This window comes from Sylvia atricapilla, chromosome 1, assembly GCF_009819655.1.
Source record: "Sylvia atricapilla isolate bSylAtr1 chromosome 1, bSylAtr1.pri, whole genome shotgun sequence".
NCBI classification, from domain to species: Eukaryota; Metazoa; Chordata; class Aves; order Passeriformes; family Sylviidae; genus Sylvia; species Sylvia atricapilla.
Genome location: NC_089140.1, coordinates 152,215,998 through 152,237,662, shown reverse-complemented (window position 1 = coordinate 152,237,662; position 21,665 = coordinate 152,215,998). Strand labels below are relative to the sequence as shown.

At 51.0% G+C, this 21,665-nt stretch overlaps 4 protein-coding genes and 2 pseudogenes across 4 annotated transcripts; 2 read left to right on the top strand and 4 right to left on the bottom strand.

Moving 5' to 3' along the window:
• Positions 1-4,687: 4,687 nt before the first annotated feature.
• On the bottom strand, positions 4,688-5,354 carry LOC136375197 (feather beta keratin-like). Its single transcript, XM_066340566.1, has 2 exons — positions 5,233-5,354; positions 4,688-5,042 (listed from the first exon to the last, which is right to left on the bottom strand). The coding sequence occupies exons 1-2, from the start codon at positions 5,352-5,354 to the stop codon at positions 4,688-4,690; spliced, it is 477 nt and encodes a 158-aa protein (XP_066196663.1).
• A 1,865-nt stretch (positions 5,355-7,219) lies between these two features.
• LOC136372521 (feather beta keratin-like) lies at positions 7,220-7,889 on the top strand. The gene is made up of 2 exons (XM_066337155.1): positions 7,220-7,343; positions 7,534-7,889. Exons 1-2 carry the CDS (start codon positions 7,220-7,222, stop codon positions 7,887-7,889), a joined length of 480 nt encoding a protein of 159 aa, XP_066193252.1.
• A 2,793-nt stretch (positions 7,890-10,682) lies between these two features.
• Positions 10,683-11,347, bottom strand: LOC136375187 (feather beta keratin-like). Its single transcript, XM_066340556.1, has 2 exons — positions 11,238-11,347; positions 10,683-11,052 (listed from the first exon to the last, which is right to left on the bottom strand). Exons 1-2 carry the CDS (start codon positions 11,345-11,347, stop codon positions 10,683-10,685), a joined length of 480 nt encoding a protein of 159 aa, XP_066196653.1.
• A 3,542-nt stretch (positions 11,348-14,889) lies between these two features.
• LOC136361137 (feather beta keratin-like) lies at positions 14,890-15,225 on the top strand. Its single transcript, XM_066318893.1, has one exon. The coding sequence runs from the start codon at positions 14,890-14,892 to the stop codon at positions 15,223-15,225; it is 336 nt and encodes a 111-aa protein (XP_066174990.1).
• A 2,697-nt stretch (positions 15,226-17,922) lies between these two features.
• On the bottom strand, positions 17,923-18,524 carry LOC136375179 (feather beta keratin-like; annotated as a pseudogene).
• A 2,472-nt stretch (positions 18,525-20,996) lies between these two features.
• Positions 20,997-21,665, bottom strand: LOC136375055 (feather beta keratin-like; annotated as a pseudogene).

The window sequence follows — 21,665 nt, the reverse complement described above, 5'->3', positions numbered from 1 at the left end:
CCCTGGCAAGGTGGGTGCATGTCTTTGTGGAATTGTGCAATTCCATATCCTGCTCCTGAGGCCCCGTCCCTCTGTGGTGGCAACTTTTAACTGCGAGTACGAAGAGGTCAAATTTTTCTGTTGATTATTCATGTCAGGGACGGCTGAAGACGTGACCCAAGCTTTGAAGAGGTGGGTTGTCATCACCGTGGTAACCCCACTGCCCTCATGTGCTGTGGTTTATGGGTGCCTTCTGAAGAATTGCCCCGAATTTCTCACGGGTCTGATTGTTAGCAAGGAAAACACAGAATCACGGATGATTATGAGGTGCTTTATTAAGAGGTCTGGGAGCCGGGGTACAAACTCAAATCCAACCCCGACGAGGGTCCAAGAAGGCCCCAATATTATACCCCTCCGTTACACAACTCTACATTAAACATTAACTTCTATTGTTCTATTGTATATGCCCAAGCATGAATTTTGGTAAATATCTTCCCTCGTGATTCTTATGATTCTAGTTTGAGATAATAATCACGTTCAGCTACCAACAATCGTTACAATTATATCATCTATCTTAGGATGATTAGGTACAGTTTCACCCAACCTAGTAAAGGATAGGTTTATTTCCAAGTACAAATGATCCCAATCTTTTCCTTCTTCCCCCACCCCAATTACCCAGGCAAAGTTATACTTGATTTGGTTGGAACAATGGGAGCCACATCCGGTTTGCAGTGAAACTGAGGTTCTAGTCCCAGCTTTGTGGCCACAGAAATTCTTAACCCTATCTTAACATGATGGGCTGATCTGGGCTTTGCAGCTGTGCCAAGGAGGGGGTGTTGAACCTTCCACCCTTCCATGCATTTATCCCAGCGGGCAAAGACTGACAGCAGACCTGTCCTGGGGTGACTATGATGCCTCTGTACCCCCAGTCATCTGTTCTGCGTGTGCTGTAGGTTGTGTCCGTGTTCTGGGTTGACGCTGTCCCCTATCCCATATCTTGGACTACATTGTTGTGTCTGGCAGCTGCCCCCTCCCTCTTTGGCAGGGCCTGCCGCTTTTGGCTGCTTGCTCTCTGGCTCAGCTGCTCGCTTGCTGCTGCTGCTGCTGCTTCTCTCACTCTCTCTTTGCCTTTCTGCTGCCGCTCCTGCCGCTGGCTTTTACTGCTTCTGTTTGTTTTTTTTTTCCTTTCCTTCCTTTTCTTTTCCCTTTCCCCCCACCCCCCCGAAGATTTTGGACTGGCTCTGGACCTGACCTGACCTGAGAAGTCAGAGAATCTCTGGGGCCCGCGGGAAGAAGCTTGCACCCTCTCCCTCACAGTATTGTTTTTCCCTTTTCCTTGGTGTTGGGGAGTGTTTTTTATTTTTATTTGTCAATAAATAATTTTTTTCCACTTTTCCTCCAAGGCATTTTCCTTCCCGAACCCAGGGCTGGAGGGGAAGGGGTGGTGGAGGTTTGTTTTTAGGAGACTCCTTTTAGAGGTTCTCCCCTAATTTATTCTAAACCAGGACAGTTTGGTAGCTTTAAGACTGGTTCTGAGGGTGAGCAAGGAAAGAAGTCTTTTCTTGGGGTTGTTTAAATCTGCTCTGGACTGAAAACCCAGAGAAGGACTGGGATTTGGTACCTGTGGCCCACTGAGGCCTGGACCTTGGCATTTTCCAGCACCAAAGAGACTGGGACTGATAAGAGACTGAAAGAACTGAGCGAACTCCTGGCAAGGACTTCCTCAGTTTTGCCATCTCTCTTCGGAGCAGTGAGAGTTGTTTATTATTATTTTTCATTCCTCATGCTTGTGGGCATTTTGTTTGTTAAATAAATAGTTTTTTCCACTTTCCTCTGAGGAAATTCTTTTCTCCCAGACCAGCTGGGAGGAGGGGCCATTTGGGTTTTGCTCTCCAGAGGAACTCCATTTGCAGGTTTCCTCCCAAATTTGCCCTAAACCAGGACAAGACCTCACCTTTCAGTTTGGATGTGCTGGATGGGTGCTTGAGTGACACTTGTCTCAGAGTGATATTTGGTGTCTTTTCTTGGGTGACACTTCTCTCAGAGTGATATTTGGGCTCGTTGCTTGGGTGACACACTTCTCAGAGTGATATTTGGTGTCTTTGGGTGACAATTGTCTCAAAGTGATATTTGGTGTGTTTGCTTGGGTGATACTTGTCTCAGAGTGATCTTTGGGTTCTTTGATTGGGTGACAATTGTCTCAAAGTGATATTTGGGTTCTTTGATTGGGTGACACTTGTCTCAGAGTGATATTTGGTGTGTTTGCTTGGGTAATATTTGTCTCAGAGTGATTTTTGGGTTCTTTGATTGGGTGACAATAGTCTCAAAGTGATATTTGGGTTCTTTGATTGGGTGACAATTGTCTCAGAGTGATATTTGAAGTCTTTGCTTTGCTGACACTTGTCTCAAGGTGATATTTGGTGTCTTTGCTTGGGTGACACTTGTCTCAGAGTGATATTTGGGTTATTTGCTTGGGTGACACTTGTCTCAAAGTGATATTTGGGGTATTTGCTGGGGCTGGGCACAAAGGAGTGAACCCAGTTGTGATTGTTTGAATGAGGATTTGGAGGTTGCCCATGCATAGGAGCCTGAACTGAGAGATGTGGGACAATGGGCGGCTTTTCCGAATACTGTTTATTATAGCAGGATTCTTACAGAAGGTATTGCATTCATAAGAGGTCACAGGTGTGTCAAAGCCATGCCTAAAGCTGCCAAATACAGCTTACAGGCAAGTTAGTCCTGGTTACAATACGTTATATATATTTCTTTGCTGAGTATCTTAATACATAAAAACCAAACAGCATCATACACAGCACCTTTACCTGTAGCCTATCATAACTACTATCGTTGCCATATTATGTCACAGTTTAAGCTTAAAGTTGTTCTTCTGTTTTCTTGCAGTGGAAAATTCTTAGACCTTTTTTCTGCTTACCACATCGGCATGTTTGTTTGCCTGTGCTATCTTCTGCTTTTCCTAAGACCTGTTTCTGCTTGCTAAAAACACCTTCTTCCTTTGTGCTCAACATATCCTTTGGTCTAGCCATAAAACCTCCTTCCAGCTCGACTTAACCTTTGCTTTCTTAGTTGTCCAGTACCTACTGGCTCAGCAATTTGTAATTTAGACATCTTTTATTCTTCTATATCAAAACTTGCTTCCATCTCTATTCTGCTCTCAGGTTCCACATTCAAAGAGCTTTCTGCCAAGCATACATATCTGTGAAACTTCCTTGTCGAACTTTCATCTTTCCCAACACCCAGCCTTGCTGGAGGCGAGCATTGTGTGATCCTCAAAAACAACACGGGCAACTCCAGATTGTGTCAGTGACCAGAGTAGAGGACTGAGAAAGACCTGAAGGGCTGGATTCAGAGGCTTGTGGTCAGTGTCCCAAAGTCCAGATGGCAGCAAGACCCCAGTGCTGTAGCCCAGGAGTTGGAACCTTTGGGCCAACACTGGAAATTTGACAGGTTCTGGACACCTGCTGGAGCTCATCAAGGGCATCTGCCAGGTGCTGTTTCTTGGGAGGAGTCATCCCAGGTAGGAAAAAGTATCTGGGTGATATTTGAACCAATTTTTTTTTTCTTGTCTGAAAAAGCCTTTGTGATCCTGTGTTAGAAGGAATGGCGGCAGGAAGTGTCCCTGCATAACTATGGGAAAAGGGACCCCAAGTCTCCAGATCAGGGTTGGGGGAGAAGTGGTGTGATGAGGCAGGGGGAGGTGACTCTTGGTGTCTTCTGAGCGCTGGTGAGGTCCCATGTGAGGTGTTGTGGGCAGCCTTGGACTCTCCAGCGTGAAAATGAAGTCAATTTAGTGAATCGAGATCAGTTCAGGACCACCAAGATTCCAAAGGGGCTGGTGAAGCATTCCTAGAGGAGAAACTGAGAGAGCTGGGACTCCCAGGGGACAAGGCTGGACAGGGGGGTGTCATCAGTGTGTCCAAGTCCCTGATGGCAGAGAAGTCGAGAGAGCCTGGCTGTTCTCAGCAGTGCACATGTCCAGGAGAAGAAGGCAAGACCCAAGGGAAAAGAGATGGAATGCGATTGCTAAAGAAGGCAAGAATCTTTCATTGTGAGGGTGCCCATAGAGTGGAAGAGGTGTCGGGCTGTCAGCCCCGGGAGAGACAACATTGAACTGTCCATGGTCCTGGAAACCCTGCTCTTGTTTGAGCAGGGGAGTTACAGCCAACGCACTCCAGATTTCCTGCCCAAGTGGATGATTTTATGACTCGTTTTGCTGAAGGGGCTCAAGAGACCTGGTGGGGAAGAGAATTTGCCAAGTGTGTGCGGACATGGGGGGGACTTGACCAGAGCTGTACCCAGGAGAGGATGGATGTGTTCAAGGCTCTGGTGTGTCAGGTGATGGATTTGTATCATGCTCTGGAAGGTGTCCCTCCTGAGCTTCCTTTCCTTCTTAGTAGTTGTTTTGATATATTAGTGAGGGAGGGTGTTGCTGCACATACCCCAATGGCTTGATGAGGCGTGTAATGTGTTTGGTGAGGATGTGGTACTGCTGGAATTACAACAGAACAGGAGACGTTGTAGTCACTGATGCAGAAAAACTTTATTGAGGCACAAGAATGAGGAGACAGAAGAAAAGAGAAGAGATCTGGTGTGAGGGGCAAATAGGGCCACCAGCAGCTGAGGTGCTTCGCTTGGAGGAGCTGTTGCCAGAGCTTCAAGCTGGTGGTGTCAGTGGTGGTGCTGAGGGCCCTCAGCAGATGTAGCCGCCCCTTCTGCCGTAGCAGCCCAGGCCTCCCAGGCCGTAGCCAAATCCACGGCCATAGCCAAGGCCGTAGCCAAAGCCGCCAAATCCCCCAGAGATGGGCTGTCCCTGGGCACTGAGTTCAGTGCCCACGGCTGCCGAGGAGGTGGATCCGACGGCGGTGCTCTGGGGGAAGGAGGTCATGATGGGTCCTGGCAGGGTGACCAGCACAGGGGAAGGGTTGATGATGACACGGGAATCCTGGCATTGCAGGGCACAGGGCTCGTTGCAGCTGTTGGCCAGCGGGGTGGGTCCGCAGGGAGTGCAGAGGTTGTTGCAGGCCATGGGTGTGGTGTGGAGGGTCCTGGAAGAGAGGGAGGTGAGGCAGGACAGGGGTGAGGGGTGCAAGGGACAGTGTGTCAGGAGATTGAGGGAGTGTGGAGGCTGTTGTGGGTGTGTGGGGAGGTGTGAGGGCTGCTGAGGCTGGGGCTGACTGTGCTGGAAGAGAGGGGCCAGGGGTACAGGAGCAGCAGGGTCAGGGGTTTGAGGCTCACCTGGTTGTCAGCAGGAGGAGAAGAAGGTCTGAGGAGAAGTGTGTGATGGAGAGAGGCTCTGGGCCGGCTTTTATGCTGGTTGTGGAGGGGCGGGACAGCCTTGTCCCATGGCCTTGGGGCATTTTTTAGGCAGCAGTTCTTGCCTCAGCCTACCTGGCAAATCCTGAGGTGGGAAGTGTTCTGCTTCCTGCAACACTGCAATTCCATGTACTTCCCTTAGGGCTGCGTCCAAGTGACCTTGGCAGAACATTTTAATTGCGATGATTGGTGACCGTCATCTTGTTGTTTTTGGTGTGTGTCAAGACATGTAGAAGACTCAGCCGAATCTTTGGAGAATTGGGGTGTTGTCAATGAGGTCATACCACGGCATATTGATGTCATCTCACATTTGCATTCTTGTCTCCTGAAAGAACTCCCAGTTTTCTCATCTTGTCCTCAGTTTGAGGATACCTCAGTCCTGTCCGTGTCATGGTGTCCCTGCCGTGCCCTTGGTCAACCATGTCATTGTTCCACTGGTGAGCCCTACCAGTGGTGAGGACCAGGACAATCCTTTCCCTCAACCTTTCTAAAGCTCAGGATCATGAGTTCCAAGGGTGGATTAATCCATGGATGGGCAATTGTGCTCCTCATGCATCTTGTTCTCCTTATCCTTCACCATTTTTCCCTTCCACTGGTCGGTCACAGTCCAGCACTGCGATCCTACAGTGTGACTTTGCTGGTCCCAGCTGCGATGAGAGCTATAGAGGAACCAAGGCATGACTTTGTGGGAGAATGGGAGCCCGCCCTAAATCACAGGGATCGCTCTCCCATACCCAGCAGGAAAGGGTAGGAATACAGACAGGCTCTGACTGTTGGCAGCATGGTGGGAACGGAGAGAACATCATGGAAAGGGCAGTTCCTCACAAGCTCCTGCAAAGCCAGACAATCCTGACAGGACTGCGATGGTTTGGGGCCCCACTTCACCACAAAACCCATGACACACCAATGCCATGGGGTAACCTCACTGATGACACTCCATCTCTCCAAGGCTTTGGACGTGTCTTCATCCCACCATGACACACACCTGCCTTTAACCTCTAAGTAAGACACTTGAAATCTGCGGCCAAGGTCAGATGGACATGGCCTCAAAAGAAAGAGATTGAGCTGCAGAATTCCACAAATGACTTAGAGAGGAGGGAAGAGGACTACGCCTGACCAATCATTAGTAATTACCAGGTTTTGCTAGCAGGAAAACATTATTAAGGATAAAAGGATGTCTGATATGAAACCTTATGGCTTGGATGTGGAATAAAGGCATGGAAATCACAGACCAGCCTGTGAAAAAAGGGATCAGGCTGGGCTGGGTCTTTGTTTAATGGATTTCTTAATGAGGTCAAGAATTACACGTTAAATGACAGACTACAATGTCATGTAAAAATGAAAAATCCAAATGGACCACGACATCATAACAAGTTCAACCAGACCAGCCTCCAGTTTTCCAGATGCTCTCTCTTGATATAATTCACGACACAAAGCAGTGAGCTCTGCTAGAAGGAACACTTCTAAACACTAAAACACTAAAAGTGTTCCTTCCTGTTAGAAGGAACACTTCTAAACACTAAAACATTGCCAAGGTGACCTCCTCTGAGGACATCAGCAGCTCCCGCAGCATTCCTGGGTGCAACACAAAGATGGACATCCAGCGGCACAGAGCCACAGAGCCACAGCCTTCAAAAGGCACCCACAAACCACAGCACACGAGTGCCACAAAATGACCTCACTGATGACATTGCAAATCTCCAGGGCTCTGGTTGTTTATCCATTCCTCCCTGACACACACTGAACCGTCAAATCTGGTCAAATACCACATCTCACCTTGAAGCAGCCGGCAAGGTCAGATGGACACGGACTCAAGAACCAGCCATGACACTGCAGAATTCTGTGAAGGAAAACACTCCTCAACTCATGATTCACCAGAGTGGGCCAGCCAAGAGCTGCTGCCCAAAAAATGCCCCAAGGCCATGGGGCAAGGCTGTCCCACCCCTACACGACCAGAATAAAAGCCAGCCTAGAGCCTCTCTCCCTCACACACTTCTCCTCAGACCTTCTCCTTCTCCTGTACCCACAACCAGGTAAGTCTCAAACCTCTGATCCTCCTGCTCCTGTACCCCTGGCCGCTCTCTTCCAGCACACTTAGACCCAAACTCTGCAGCCCTCACACCTCCCCACACACCCAAAGCAGCCTCCACACTCCCTCAACCTCCTGCATCACTGCCTCTGACACCCCCTCACCCCTGTCCTGCCTCACCCCCTCTCTTCCAGGGACCCTCCACACCACACCCATGGCCTGCAACAACCTCTGCACTCCCTGCGGACCCACCCCGCTGGCCAACAGCTGCAACGAGCCCTGTGCCCTGCAATGCCAGGATTCCCGTGTCATCATCAACCCTTCCCCTGTGCTGGTCACCCTGCCAGGACCCATCATGACCTCCTTCCCTCAGAGCACCGCCGTCGGATCCACCTCCTCGGCTGCCGTGGGCACTGAACTCAGTGTCCAGGGACAGCCCATCTCTGGGGGATTTGGTGGCTTTGGCTACGGCCTTGGCTATGGCCGTGGATTTGGCTACGGCCTGGGAGGCCTGGGCTGCTACGGCAGAAGGGGCGGCTACATCTGCTGAGGGCCCTCAGCACCAGCCCTGACACCAACCACCCACTCCTGGAACACATCTCAGCCATTGAGGACGCCTCTCTGGGCCAAGGCTCCCCAAGGGGCTCAGCACTTCCAGCTCCTGCTCTCAGGGCTCCAAGCAAGGCAGCAGCCAAGGGGCCAGCCTGGGCTGCCTGCAAACATGGCCCATCTTCCTGCTGCTCTTCTCCCATCCCCTTTGAGCTCTGTCCAGTCTCCTCTGCTGCAAACCCCTTCTCCAAAGAGAGAGACCATCAGGAACCTTCACTGTCAGGTTCCTTCTACTGTGGAGCAGGAAATCCTTGATGCTCTGGCCAAACCCTCTGCCAGCAAAGGACCTTGGCTGATGGTTGTCCTACTTCCAGTAGGACAGTTCCCTTCCTCTTGCCACTCATAATCTTTCACTATTCTTTTGCCTAAATAAAATCCTTTTGCATTGCAGCATTGTGATGTCTCCTTTTCCTTCACTGGCCTCTACAGGCATACTTTGACTTTCTGGTGTATTTAACAAACCCTTCACTTGCCTGTTCCCAGGCCTGGATCCACTAATGCAGGTCTATCCCTGCCTCCGATACCATCCGTGTAAGGCTCTTGTTTTCACTATGGCTGCACACCAGTTGCTCCAGACCCTCCTTATCTCTTTAGCCCGTATACAGATCCACACGAGTAGGTCCTTATCCTTGAGGCTCCAGAGCTGAGCACAGAACTCCAGTCTCACCAGAGCAGAGCAGAGGGTCAGAATTCCCTCCTCACCTGCTGCCCACACTGTGACAGGGAGCCCATGCCATGGGCAGTTTTTGTTTGGTGTGTTCACATGGCCAGGAAATGTCCAATCCTTCATCCACCAACATCCCACGTCCTTCTCCTTGGGGATGCTCTTAATGAACTCATGACCCATCACCGAGATTGCTCCAATTCAGATTTAGGCTCTTGCACTTGGTTTTTTTGACATTCATTACAATCACACCACTTCGTATCCCTGGCCTGCCAAGAGCTCTCTGGGTGCCATCCCTTCCCTCCAGACAATCAGAATGACACCTCAATGTCATTCCCAGTCTTGCTGAGGGGACACTCAGTTGCAGCGTCCCTGTGCCTGACAGAGGGGGGGAGTGATAACGGTCCCAGTACGAGCCTCTGTTGGCCACCACTTGTTCCTGTTCTCCTCACAGACATGGAGCAATTGACCTCAGCTCTGTGAGTGAGACCATCCCATTCATTTTCCACTCCACAGCTGATGTTCCAGCTGTCAACTCCACATCCCTCCAGGTCAGAGATAGAGATCTTGTCTGCCACAGGGAGAAACGCTTTGCACAAGCCAAAGTTGCTCTTCTCTCATTCACCAGTGTTGGAACCCCATCAAACTCTTTAGGAAGAATTTTCTCTTCATGACAATGGGAGCAGGAGCAGGGGAGGGATGAGCTGAGCCTTTGGGATTTTGAGTTGTATCAAGTGCCCAGAGCTGAGGCCACTTCTCTTGGAGGATTTCCCCTGAGGAAATGGTGCTTGGCTGAGCTCTGTGTCTGCTGGTACTTGGCCTAGGCATGAGGAGGGAGCTATGGCTGGGGTTGAACTCCACCCTTTTGTGAAGATTTTGTTTGAGGCTCCTTCCCATTCTACACTCTAAGATCATCTTGAGCAAGTCCAGGTTGCCTGAGAGTGCAGTGAGTGGCCTAAGAGTGGCTCAGGGGCTGAGGCCAGAGGCTCCTGATCAGTGGCCCAAAGTGCAAATGGAGTTGAATCTCCAGTACTGCAGCCCAGGAGTTGGATCTGTGGGGCTGACTCTGTTCAACATCTGGAATAATGAGCTGGGCAGTGGGGCCCCTCAGACACGTGGTAATCTCAGTAATGGATATTGGATGGGTAATGAGTTGACTTAGACTGTGCCCGAGGAGAAGGACTAGGGGTGTTGGTGGATGAAGAATTGGACATGTCCTGGCCATGTGCACTCGCGGACCAAAACCCCTCTGTGTCCTGGGCTCATCAACACAGCTGAGGCAGCAGGTGAGGGGGTGATTCTGACCTTTTGCTCTGCCCTTCAGGGACTGGAGATATGTGTTCAACTCTGTGCACCCGAGGATATGGAAGATACAGACCTGCTGAAGCAGAGCTGTGGATGGACTGGGATGATGATGAGGGTCTGGAGAACCTGGTCTGCAGCCAAAGTGAAAAGAAGACCCTTACACGGCTTGTATCAGAGGCAGGGATAGACTGGCCTTAGTGTATCCAGGTCTGGGATCAGGCAAGTGTAGCGCTTGTGGAATACACTGGAAAAGGCAAAATGTGCCAGCGTGTGCCAGTGAAGGAAAAGGAGACATCACAATGCTGCAATGTAAAAGAATTTTATTTAGGCAAAAGAACAGTGGAAGCTCATGACCAACTATTGGAAGACAGCAGTCTGAGGTGCAAGTAGGACAACCATCAGCCACGGTCCTTTGCTTGCAGGAGGTTTGGCCAGAGCACCAAGGGCTTCTGGCCCCAAAGTGGAAGCAGCCCACTGGAGATACCCGATGGTCTGTGGCTTGGGAGAAGGGATTTGCAGCACAGGAGACAGTGCAGAGCTGATGGGGTGATGCAGAGCAGGGAGTGGGAGAAGAGCAGCAGGAAGATGGGCCATGTTTGCAGGCAGCCCAGGCTGGCCCCTTGGCTGCTGCCTTGCTTGGAGCCCTGAGAGCAGGAGCTGCAAGTGCTGAGCCCCTTGGAGAGCCTTGGCCCAGAGAGGCGTCCTCAATGGCTGAGATGTGTTCCAGGAGTGGGTGGTTGGTGTCAGGGCTGGTGCTGAGATCCCTCAGCAGATGTAGCCGCCCCTTCTGCCATAGCAGCCCAGGCCTCCCAGGCCGTAGCCAAATCCACGGCCATAGCCAAGGCCGTAGCCAAAGCCACCAAATCCCCCAGAGACGGGCTGTCCCTGGACACTGAGTTCAGTGCCCACGGCAGCCGAGGAGGTGGATCCGACGGCGGTGCTCTGGGGGAAGGAGGTCATGATGGGTCCTGGCAGGGTGACCAGCACAGGGGAAGGGTTGATGATGACACGGGAATCCTGGCATTGCAGGGCACAGGGCTCGTTGCAGCTGTTGGCCAGCGGGGTGGGTCCGCAGGGAGTGCAGAGGTTGTTGCAGGCCATGGGTGTGGTGTGGAGGGTCCCTGGAAGAGAGAGGGTGAGGCAGGGCAGGGCTATGGGAGTGTCACGGGTAAAGTGTCTGGAGGTTGAGGGAGTGTGGAGGGTGTTGTGGGTCTGTGGGGAGGTGTGAGAGCTGCTGAGGTTGGGTAGGATCATGCTGGAAGAGAGGGGCCAGGGGTACAGGAGCAGCAGGGTCAGGGGTTTGAGGCTCACCTGGTTGTCAGCAGGAGGAGAAGGTCTGAGGAGAAGTGTGTGAGGGAGAGAAGCTCTGGGCCGGCTTTTATGCTGGTTGTGGAGGGGCGGGACAGCCTTGTCCCATGGCCTTGGGGCATTCTGGAGCCAGCGGCCCTTTCCTGGCCCAACCTTATTTGTCATGACGTGTGGAATGTTTTCTTCCCCACAACTCTGCAATGTCATATCCAGCTCTTAATTCCGTGTCCATCTGACCTTGGCGGCTGCTTTATTAGGTGGCATTTGGGCAGATTTGATTGTTACAAGTGTGTCAGAGAAGGCTGAATAAACAACCAGAGCCCTGAGGATCTGCAATGTCATCAGTGATGTCATTTTGTGGCACTCCTGTGCTGTGGTTTGTTGGTGCCTTGTGAAGACTGGGACTGTTTTTTGAGCTGCTGGATGTCCATTAGTCCTTGTGCTGCACCCAGGAATGCTGCGGGAGCTGCTGATGTCCTGGGGAGGTCATTGAGCAATATCTTGGCCAGGTCCTAGTTCCTGGGAGGAGTTCCTTATTTATGAAATAGAGTTTATGCCCTTGTGTCTTATATGTGAACAAGAGGGAAAATTTGGGAAATGAGAGGCTGTTTAAGCTGAACATGTTCCATTGTTACAATCCATTTGCATCTCTGAAATTTACTCGACCATGTCCTCTTGTCAAGAAAGTTTATTCCTTGGCCCCATTCAGATATCCTAGAAATAACAACAAACCAGGCCTGATCTCATTTTTCCCAAACCAATTTTTGTTGACAACTCACTTTTTCCACAATCAAGCTACAAGGCGTCATAACTTGCAATCATATACATTACTCTTTTGTTCCTGTGAGCAAAACCAAATAATTATTTTATGGACAGCCAGTAAGACTGTCATTCCTTCTTTGCCATGCTTTGGTTGTTCCTCTGTGGAATTGTGCAGTTTCATGTTCTGGTCCTGAGGCCATCTCCACCTGACCTTGGTGAGAGTTTATGTTGGGGGAATTGGAGACCAACGTGTTGTTGTTGATGGTGCGTGCCAGGACGTGTAGGAGATTCAGGCAAAGCTTACAAGGACTGGGGTGTTCTCACTGAGGTCATTCCAGGGCGTATTAACACCATGTCCTCTTTTCATTCTCGCCTGCTGCCTGGAGAACTCCCAGCTCTCTCAGCTTCTCCTCATCTCAAGGATACTCCAGTCCCATCAATGTCATGGTGGCCCTGCACTGCTCTTGGTCAACCATGTTCATGTCCATGCTGCCTCACCTCTGGTTGGGGAAGAGGCTGTTCAGCTCCCTCAACCTGCTGGTATTTCTCCTCCTAATCCTGTCCTGGTAACTGCTGAGCTTTTCACCATAAAGGGCACATGGTGACCTCAAGATCCCCTCATGCTCCACCAGGAACAGAAGGTCCTTCCCTGCTAGAACATTTTGGTTGCCGAGGGAAGGGCAACTGGTGTCACCCTGAAGTTCTGTCAGGGCTTTAACAGTCCCACAGAAGATCTTTGTCTCTAAACTGCAGACATGTGGATTGCAAAGGTGGACTTATAAATGGATGAGGAGCAGCCAGAGAGTGATGGTCAATGGCTCGGTGTAAAGGTGGAGGCTGATGATGAAGCCTTCAGGCCTCTGCCTTGGACTGGTGATCCTGAATAGCTTTATCAAGGACATGAGCAGTGAGATCAGACCACCCTCAGCATGTTTGCAGGTTCCAGGAAGCTGAGCAGTGCGGTTGACACAAGAACAATGAGAGATCCCATCAGGAGTGATACTGGGAATGTTGATAAAACAAGAACCCCTTCTGGTTCAACAAATCCATGTTCAAGCTCCTGCACCTGGGTTGGGACATTCCCAGAAATGAAAACAGCTTTGGAGAGGAGATTTTTAAGAACAGTTCCACAGAGAATGACTGGAGGGTTCTGGTGGACCAAAATCTGGACAGGAAACAGCAAGGTGAATTTTCAGCCCAGAACACAAACCATATCCTGGGTTGCACAGATAGAAGTGTAGCCAGCAGGAAGGGCTAGGGGTCAGTTTGAGATGTGAGAATGTCATTATTGTCGTGGCAGAGACAATTGATCATGAAATGGCCATGCATTCTGGCAGCAAAAGAACTTCTGGAAAAGGGTTTCCAGCGGATTGATGCTTTCTGTCTCCTCAGAGATAAGGATATCTGATTTGGGGTGATGTCTTGGGCTCCACAGTGGAAGAAAGACATGGGCTTAGTGAAGCAAAAACAGTGCAGGGGTTTACAGATTCACTCCAAGAGGGTGAGGGGATCGAAGAATCCTTGTTGTGATTAGAAATGGGAGATGTGCAAGGTTTATTTTTGTGAGACAGGAAGAATGGACAAAGGAGATGTTGTGAGTGTTCCACGGCGTGACCTCACTCATAACACCCCAATTCTTGTAGGCTTTGTTGTCATCTTCTACGTGCCGAACACAAAACAAGGATACCAATCCTTTGGCCTCTACTCCTGAAAATTAAAAACTGCCACAAAGTTCAGATGGACACAGCCTCTAGAGAAGGACACAGAATCACAGAATTCCACAAAGACGCACCAGCACCACGACAAAGGAGGAAATAGGATCACAGTGACCATCCAGTAGCAATTAGTGTTTTTTCCTAACAGGAACGAAATATTTCGACTGACAGGATATAAGTTATGAAACCATATGGCATGAACGCGGAATAAGGAAACTCACGTCACAGATGAGCCTGGGCAAAACGTGATCAAGCGTTGTTGGTCACTTGTTTATTTGATTTCTTAAAGAGGTAAAGAAACACACTTTAAATGACAGAGTACGATTCCCTGGGAGCCTGAGAAATCCAAATGGATCATAGCACTGGAACAAGTTCAACCTAACCAGGCTCTAATTTCCTCTGTCTTGAACCTACACAAGAAACACGGGCATGGGGTCTCTTTAATTCATCAGGAGAGCTCCCAGGCACTGAGACCTTGCCAAGATATTGCTCAATGACCTCCCCAGGACATCAGCAGCTCCCTCAGCGTTCCTGGGTGCAACACAAGGACTGATGGACATCCAGCGGCTCAAAAGATAGTCCCAGTCTTCACAAGGCACCCACAAACCACAGCACACGAGTCACACAAAATGACCTCGCTGATGACATCGCAACTCTGTGAGGATATGGTTGTTTATTCAGCCCTCCCTGACTCACACCTAACAAAGAAACCCACCAAAACACAAAGGCAATGAAGTGACTACCAAGGTCAGACGGACATGGCTTCAAGAGCAGGATATGACATTGCAGAATTGCATGAAGGAAAACACTCCCCAGCTCATGACTAACCAGCCTGGGACTGGCAAGAGCTGCTACATTAAATGCCCCAAGGCCATGGGACAAGGCTGTTCCCCCCCTCCACGACCAGCATAAAAGCCAGCCCAGAGCCTCTCTCCTCACACACTTCTCTTCAGAACTTCTCCTCCTGCTGACAACCAGGTGAGCCTCAAACCCCTGACCCTGCTGCTCCTGTACCCCTGGCCCCTCTCTGCCAGCATGCTCCTACCCTGCCTCAGCAGCCCTCACGCCTCCCCACAGACCCACAGCAGCCTCCACACTCCCTCAATCTCCTGACACACTGTCCCTTGCACCCCCATGCCCCTGCCCTGCCTCACCCCCTCTCTTCCAGGACCCTCCCCACCACAGCCATGGCCTGCAACAACCTCTGCACTCCCTGCGGACCCACCCCGCTGGCCAACAGCTGCAACGAGCCCTGTGCCCTGCAATGCCAGGATTCCCGTGTCATCATCAACCCTTCCCCTGTGCTGGTCACCCTGCCAGGACCCATCATGACCTCCTTCCCCCAGAGCACCGTCGTCGGATCCACCTCCTCGGCTGCTGTGGGCACTGAACTCAGTGTCCAGGGACAGCCCATCTCTGGTGGATTTGGTGGCTTTGGCTACGGCCTTGGCTATGGCCGTGGATTTGGCTACGGCCTGGGAGGCCTGGGCTGCTACGGCAGAAGAGGTGGCTACATTTGCTAAGCGGCCATCCTGGGCTGCCTGTAAACGTGGCCCATCTGCCTCCTCCTCTTCTCCCACTCCCTGCTCTGCATCACCTGTTTGGGTCCATCCAGCTCCCTCTGCTGCAAACCCCCTCTCCCAAATCATAGACCATTGGGCACCTCTGCTCGGCTGCTCCCACTTTGGGGCAGAAAGTCTTTGATGCTCTGGAAAAACCTTTTGCGAGCAAAGGACCTTGGCTGATGGTCACCCTACTTGCCCCTCAGCCTGGCTGCCTTCTGCTGGATGCTGATGACCTTTCACTCTTCTACCTCAATAAAGTTCTCCTGCACCATAGGCTCAGATGACTCCTGCTTGTTTCTTCTCCCAAGACTTTTCCAGTCTTATTCAGCAATAAGCCAGGGGTTTTGGGGCCATTTGGGTTAAAAAGCATACCAAGACCTCTGTTGGGATCTATTTCCCCTGTCCTACCACCCACTGGCCTGCTTTGGTCTTCCAGTGCACACTGTAAACCCTGCTGTTTATAGAGCACATGGATGGGTACACTAATGTGTGTCTGTGCATGGTCCTGGCACAAGCCCCTCTGTGTGGTGTCTTTTCTGTGGTTGGACATCAGTTGCTCCAGCCCCTCGTTGCATCCTCAGCCCATTCAGAGATCAGCTGGAGCAGGTCCATGTCTCTCTTATCATGGGGGTCCTTCAGTTGAACACTCAATTCCAGTGTCACCAGAGACGGGTAGAGGCTGAATCCCCTTCTCACCTGCTCCCCACGCTGTGGGGATGAGCACAGGACAGCAGGGGGGTTCTGGTCTGCGAGTGCCCATGGTCGGGGCATGCCCAATTTTTCATCCACCAACACCCCCAAATCCTTCCCCTCGGGACTGCTCTCAATCCCCTCATCACCCAGCCTTTATCCTGCGAGTTTGGGATTGCTCCAATCCAGGTGCAGCAGATTCTGCCCCCCTGCTCCTCTCCAGTGATATTGGAGAACTTTAAATCTGTGGGTTACTGGTAAGAAAGACAACGAGATTCTGGTTTAGAAGATCCAGAGCCCAGCCTTGAGGATGATCACTGGCTGAAGATTTGGGATGGCCTTGGCCAGTTGATCGAGGGCATTTTTTCGGGCAGCAGCTTTTGCCTAGCACAGCCCGGTGAATCATAAGGTGAGAAGTTTTTTCTTCCCACATTGCATTGTCCTGTCCCCTTGAGGCCGCGTCCATCAGAACTTGGTGGCAGATTTGATTAGTTGGTGTTGGTTTCAGAATTGCTGGATGAGAGAAGAGGGACCAATATCATGTACCTGGACTTGTGCACAGTATTTGTTTCTTTGCCAGACAACACCCTTGTCTCTTAGCTGGAGAGTTGTGGAGTTGATGGTAGGACCATTTGGTTAAGAAGGAAATGACTGAGACAGTCTCACTGAAAGAATTATGGTCAATGGCTCCACGTGTGTGTGGAGAACGAAGATGAGTGGTGACCCTCAGAGACTAGTGTGGCAACCGTTATCCTTCCCATCTTTGTCAGGGACATGGAGACTGCAGTTGTGTGTCCCCTCAGCAAGAAAATATGAATATCAGTAAGATGAGTGGTGTGGTTGGTTGTCTGGAGGGAAGGGAAGGTATCCAGAGGGTTCTGGAGAGGATGTGGAGATGGGCTCCACATCCTGCACCTGGATTGGAACAATCTCAGTAATGGATGTTGGATGGGTAATGAGTTAATTAAGAGCATCCCTGAGGAGAAGGAGTTGGGTTACTGGTGGATGAAGAAGTGGATGTGTCCTGGCCACGTGAATGAGCTGAGCAAAAATCCCTCATGTCCTGGGGTTATCCCCATGGTGTGGGCAGCACATTCTGCCCCTCTGCTGCACTCTGAGGCGACTGGGCTTGTGTGTTCCACTCTGAGGATGCAGAAAAAAGGGAAGACATGGACCTGCTTGAGCAGATCTGTAAATGGCCTTAGGAGACCATGATCAGGCTCTGGAGGAATTGGCGTCCAGCCAAAGTGAGCACACCACCCAGAAGGTCCTTGTGTCAGAGTCACAGATACATCTGCATTAGTGTGCCCTGGTGTGTGTTCAACCAGCTGAAAAGTGGCTGTGATGCACTGGAAGAACAAAGTGTAGCAGTGGGCAGTGGAATTGGAGAAATAATTCCTGAAAGAGATCTTGGAGCACCTTTTCAACAACCCAAAGAGCCTAAACAACATTGACTTGGTCTCAAAGAGTCTAGGGAGAAGAAAGAAGAAGGAGTCTTCTGAGATTATGATGCAGGAAAACTTTATTGAGGTAGAAGAGTGAAAACACAGGAGCAGCCAGAGGAAGGGAGCTGGTCTGAGGTACAAGTAGAGCAACCATTAGCTGAGGCCCCTTGCTTGCAGCACATTTGGCCAGAGCATCAGGGGCTTCTTACCCACTGTGGCAGCTGACCACCAGAGCTGCCCAATGACCCCTGGCTTGGGAGAAGAGGTTTGCAGCAGAGGAGACTGGACAGAGCCCAAAGAGGTGATGCAGAGCAGGGAGTGGGAGAAGAGCAGCAGGAATATGGGCCATGTTTGCAGGCAGCCCAGGCTGGCCCCTTGGCTGCTGCCTTGCTTGAGGTCCTGAGAGCAGGAGCTGCAAGTGCTGAGCCCCATGGAGAGCCTTGGCCCAGAGAGGCGTCCTCAATGGCTGAGATGTGTTCCAGGAGTGGGTGGTTGGTGTCAGGGCTGGTGCTGAGGGCCCTCAGCAGATGTAGCCGCCCCTTCTGCCGTAGCAGCCTCCCAGGCCATAGCCAAATCCACGGCCATAGCCAAGGCCGTAGCCAAAGCCACCAAATCCCCCAGAGATGGGCTGTCCCTGGACACTGAGTTCAGTGCCCACGGCAGCCGAGGAGGTGGATCCGACGGCGGTGCTCTGGGGGAAGGAGGTCATGATGGGTCCTGGCAGGGTGACCAGCACAGGGGAAGGGTGGATGATGACACGGGAATCCTGGCATTGCAGGGCACAGGGCTCGTTGCAGCTGTTGGCCAGCGGGGTGGGTCCGCAGGGAGAGCAGAGGCTGTTGCAGGCCATGGCTGTGCGGTGGAGAGTCCCTGGATGAGGGTTGAGGGAACGGGTGAGGCAGGGCTGGGGTGAGGTGTGAGGGCTGCAGAGGCTGGGGCTGAGTGTGCTGGATGAGAGGGGCCAGGAGTGCACGAGCAGGAGGATCAGGGCTTTGAGGCTCACCTGGATGTCAGCAGGAGGAGAAGGACTGAGGCAAAATGTGTGAGGGAGAGAGGCTCTGGGCTGGCTTTTATTCTCGTCCTGGAGGGGTGGGACAGCCTTGTCCCATGGTCTTGGGGCATTTTGCAAGCCGAAGTCCTGTGCTGGTTTAGCCTCCTGAGTCAAGATGTGGGAAGTGTTTTTCCTCCCACAACTCTGCAATTTTATGTTTTGCTCTCGAGTCTGCATCCATCTGTCCTTGGCAGCAGCTTTCACTTGAGGATTGGCATTTCAGAGTGTTTCATTACGAAATATGTGTCAGGAAGGAATGAATAAACAAGCGGAGCGCAGCAGTGTTGCAATGTCATCAGTGAAGTCATTTTGTGGCAATCGTGTGCTGTGGTTTATGGTTGTTTTGTGAAGACTGGGCTCCTCTTCTGGGCCACTGGATGTCCATCAGTCCTTGTGTTCCACCCAGGAATGCTGAGGGAGCTGCTGATGTCCTGGGGAGGTCACTGTGTAATAGCTTGGAAAGGTCCCAGTGCCTTGGAGCACCGGATGGATGAAAGGGAGCTCATAGCTTTGTCTTGAATGAGATGAAGAGATAACATCTGGAAAATGAGAGGCTGTTCAGGCTGAAATTTCTCCCACTGTTTTGGTACTTTTGGAATTCTCAACTGTGCACTATAACTTGCTCTGTCATTTAAATTTTATTTCTTGACCTCATTAAGAAACCATTAAACGAAAATGAAATCGGTACCCAGGCAAGTCTGTGACATCCTTTGTCATATTTCACATCAAGGTCCTATGATTTCAAAGCTTGCATCCTTTAAGGCTTAACATCACGTTCCTGCGAGCAAAACCCAATAATTACTTGCTCTGGTCTACCACATCATCTTCCTTTCCTTGTCATGGTGCAGTTGATCGTGTTTGGAATTCTGTGATTCCATGTCCTTCTCTTGAGTCTGTGTCCACCTGACCTCTGTGGCAGCTTTTAAATGTGGTTATTAGAGGTTAAAAGCTGGTGCTGATGGTGCATGTCAGTTTGGGGTAAAGACGTTACCAAAGCTTGGGAGAGGTGGGGTGTCATCACTGGTGTCACCCTCTGATACTGGTGTGCTGTTGTTTCTGTATTTTGTGGTGAAGTGGGGCCCCATTCCCTCCCAGCCGTGTTGTTAGTTTTTATCTTCTTTTCAGTTAGAGTCAGGATTAACGATGGAGAGACGGTATTTCGTGTTTGGGCTCAGATGTTTATCAATTCTTATCTACATTACAGTTTCACAAGCTGTGAGTTCTAGCTAACAAAATCAAAAATGGCTGAAGATGGAGTGGCTGAGGTGTTGCTTAGTTGTGTCGCCAGTCAGAGAGACCTGGATGCTGTGGCTTAAAGAATCTCCTGCATTTCAAGAACAGGAAATGTGAAGTTCTGCATCTGGGCAGGAAGAGCACTTGGCCTTGGCTCAGGCTTTGAGTCTGGAAAGCAGCTTTTTGAGCATGGCTCTGTAGTGCTGGTGGAGAACAAAGAGACTGCAAGATTGCAATGAAGTTTAAGATGGAAAGGTGTCATCAGTGTCCCAGAGAGATTTCAGGCAATTCTTGTCATGGAGTTTGGAGAGGTGTCCCGTGCTCTCTTTAGAGCACTAACGGGGTCCCTTGTGTTGTGGTTTGGGCAGTTCTGGGCTCCCCAGTGGAAGATGCCCATGGACTTAGTGAAACAAAACCCGTTCATGGCTAAGAGGATTCCAAAGGGGCTGGGGGACCTTTCACAGATGAGAGACTGAGAGATCTGTGACTCCCAGGAGACAAGGATGGCATGTCATCGGTGTGTGCAAATCCCTGATGTAGGGCAGTGACAGTGAGGGGTCACAGCCATCAACAGCAGCACACATGTGAAGGGTAATAGGGCAACAACACAAGTGAAAAGAGATGTAATCCCTGGGCAAGGAGGAGAAGCAGTTTTAGGTGTGAGGGTGGTCGCAGAATGGAAGAAGTGATAGAGTCTCAGTCATTGGGAGAGCCAAAACTGGAACTATCCATGGTCCTGGAATTGCTGGTCTTGATTCTACTTGAGCAGAAGAGACTGAAGGTCTTACTCTCCAGAGATCCTTCCAAAATATTTGATTTTGTGTTTACAGGGAGGATTTGAGAATTCATTTGGGGAAGAGAGTTTGTCAAGAGTCCACTGGCATGTAGCAGCTTTTTCAGAGCCGTGAGCAGGAGAGCAGTGGCATGTCAAAGCCATTGGAGTAGCAGTTGATGGGCTTGTGATATTTTCTGGAAGGCCACATTTCAACCCTGCTCCCTGTGAAATTCTGAAGATAACTGGTGGGGACATACATCCTAAGAAAAGTGTTCCATCCCTTTTCCCTTGTGCCTACAGCCTGTTAAGGCCACACACTGTCCTGGGTGTAGGGTGTGAGACCACTGGAGATCACAAAAAACAGGAGACATTTCAGGCTTGGATGCAGGGAAACTTTATTGAAGGAAATGACTGAAGAGACAGGAGAAAAAAGTGCAAGGCATCTGGTGTGAGTTACAAGTAGGGCAACCATCAGCCAAGGTGCTTTGCATGCAGGAGCTGCTGCCAGAGGCCGGAGCTGTTACATCAATGGTCCTTAGCAGATGTAGCCGCCCCTTCTGCTGTAGCAGCCCAGGCCTCCCAGGCCGTAGCCAAATCCACGGCCATAGCCAAGGCCGTAGCCAAAGCCACCAAATCCCCCAGAGACGGGCTGGCCCTGGGCACTGAGTTCAGTGCCCACGGCAGCCGAGGAGGTGGATCCGACGGCGGTGCTCTGGGGGAAGGAGGTCATGATGGGTCCTGGCAGGGTGACCAGCACAGGGGCAGGGTCGATGATGACACGGGAATCCTGGCATTGCAGGGCACAGGGCTCGTTGCAGCTGTTGGCCAGCGGGGTGGGTCCGCAGGGAGTGCAGAGGTTGTTGCAGGCCATGGCTGTGGTGTGGAGGGTCCCTGGAAGAGAAGGGGTGAGGAACGGGGAAGAGTTTCTGGGTGGGAGGATTGGTGATGAAATAGAGTGAAGGACTGTAGAGGCTGTTGAGGGTCTGTGAGGAGGTGTGAGGGCTGCTGAGGCTGGGGCTGAGTGTGCTGGAAGAGAGGGGCCAGAGGTGCAGGAGCAGCAGGTTCAGGGCTTTGAGGCTCACCTGGTTGTCAGCAGGAACAGGAGAAGGTCTGAGGAGAAGTGTGTGAGGGGGAGAGGCACTGGGCTGGCTTTTATGCTGATCCTGGAGGGGCGTGACAGCCTTGTCCCATGGCCTGGGGGCAT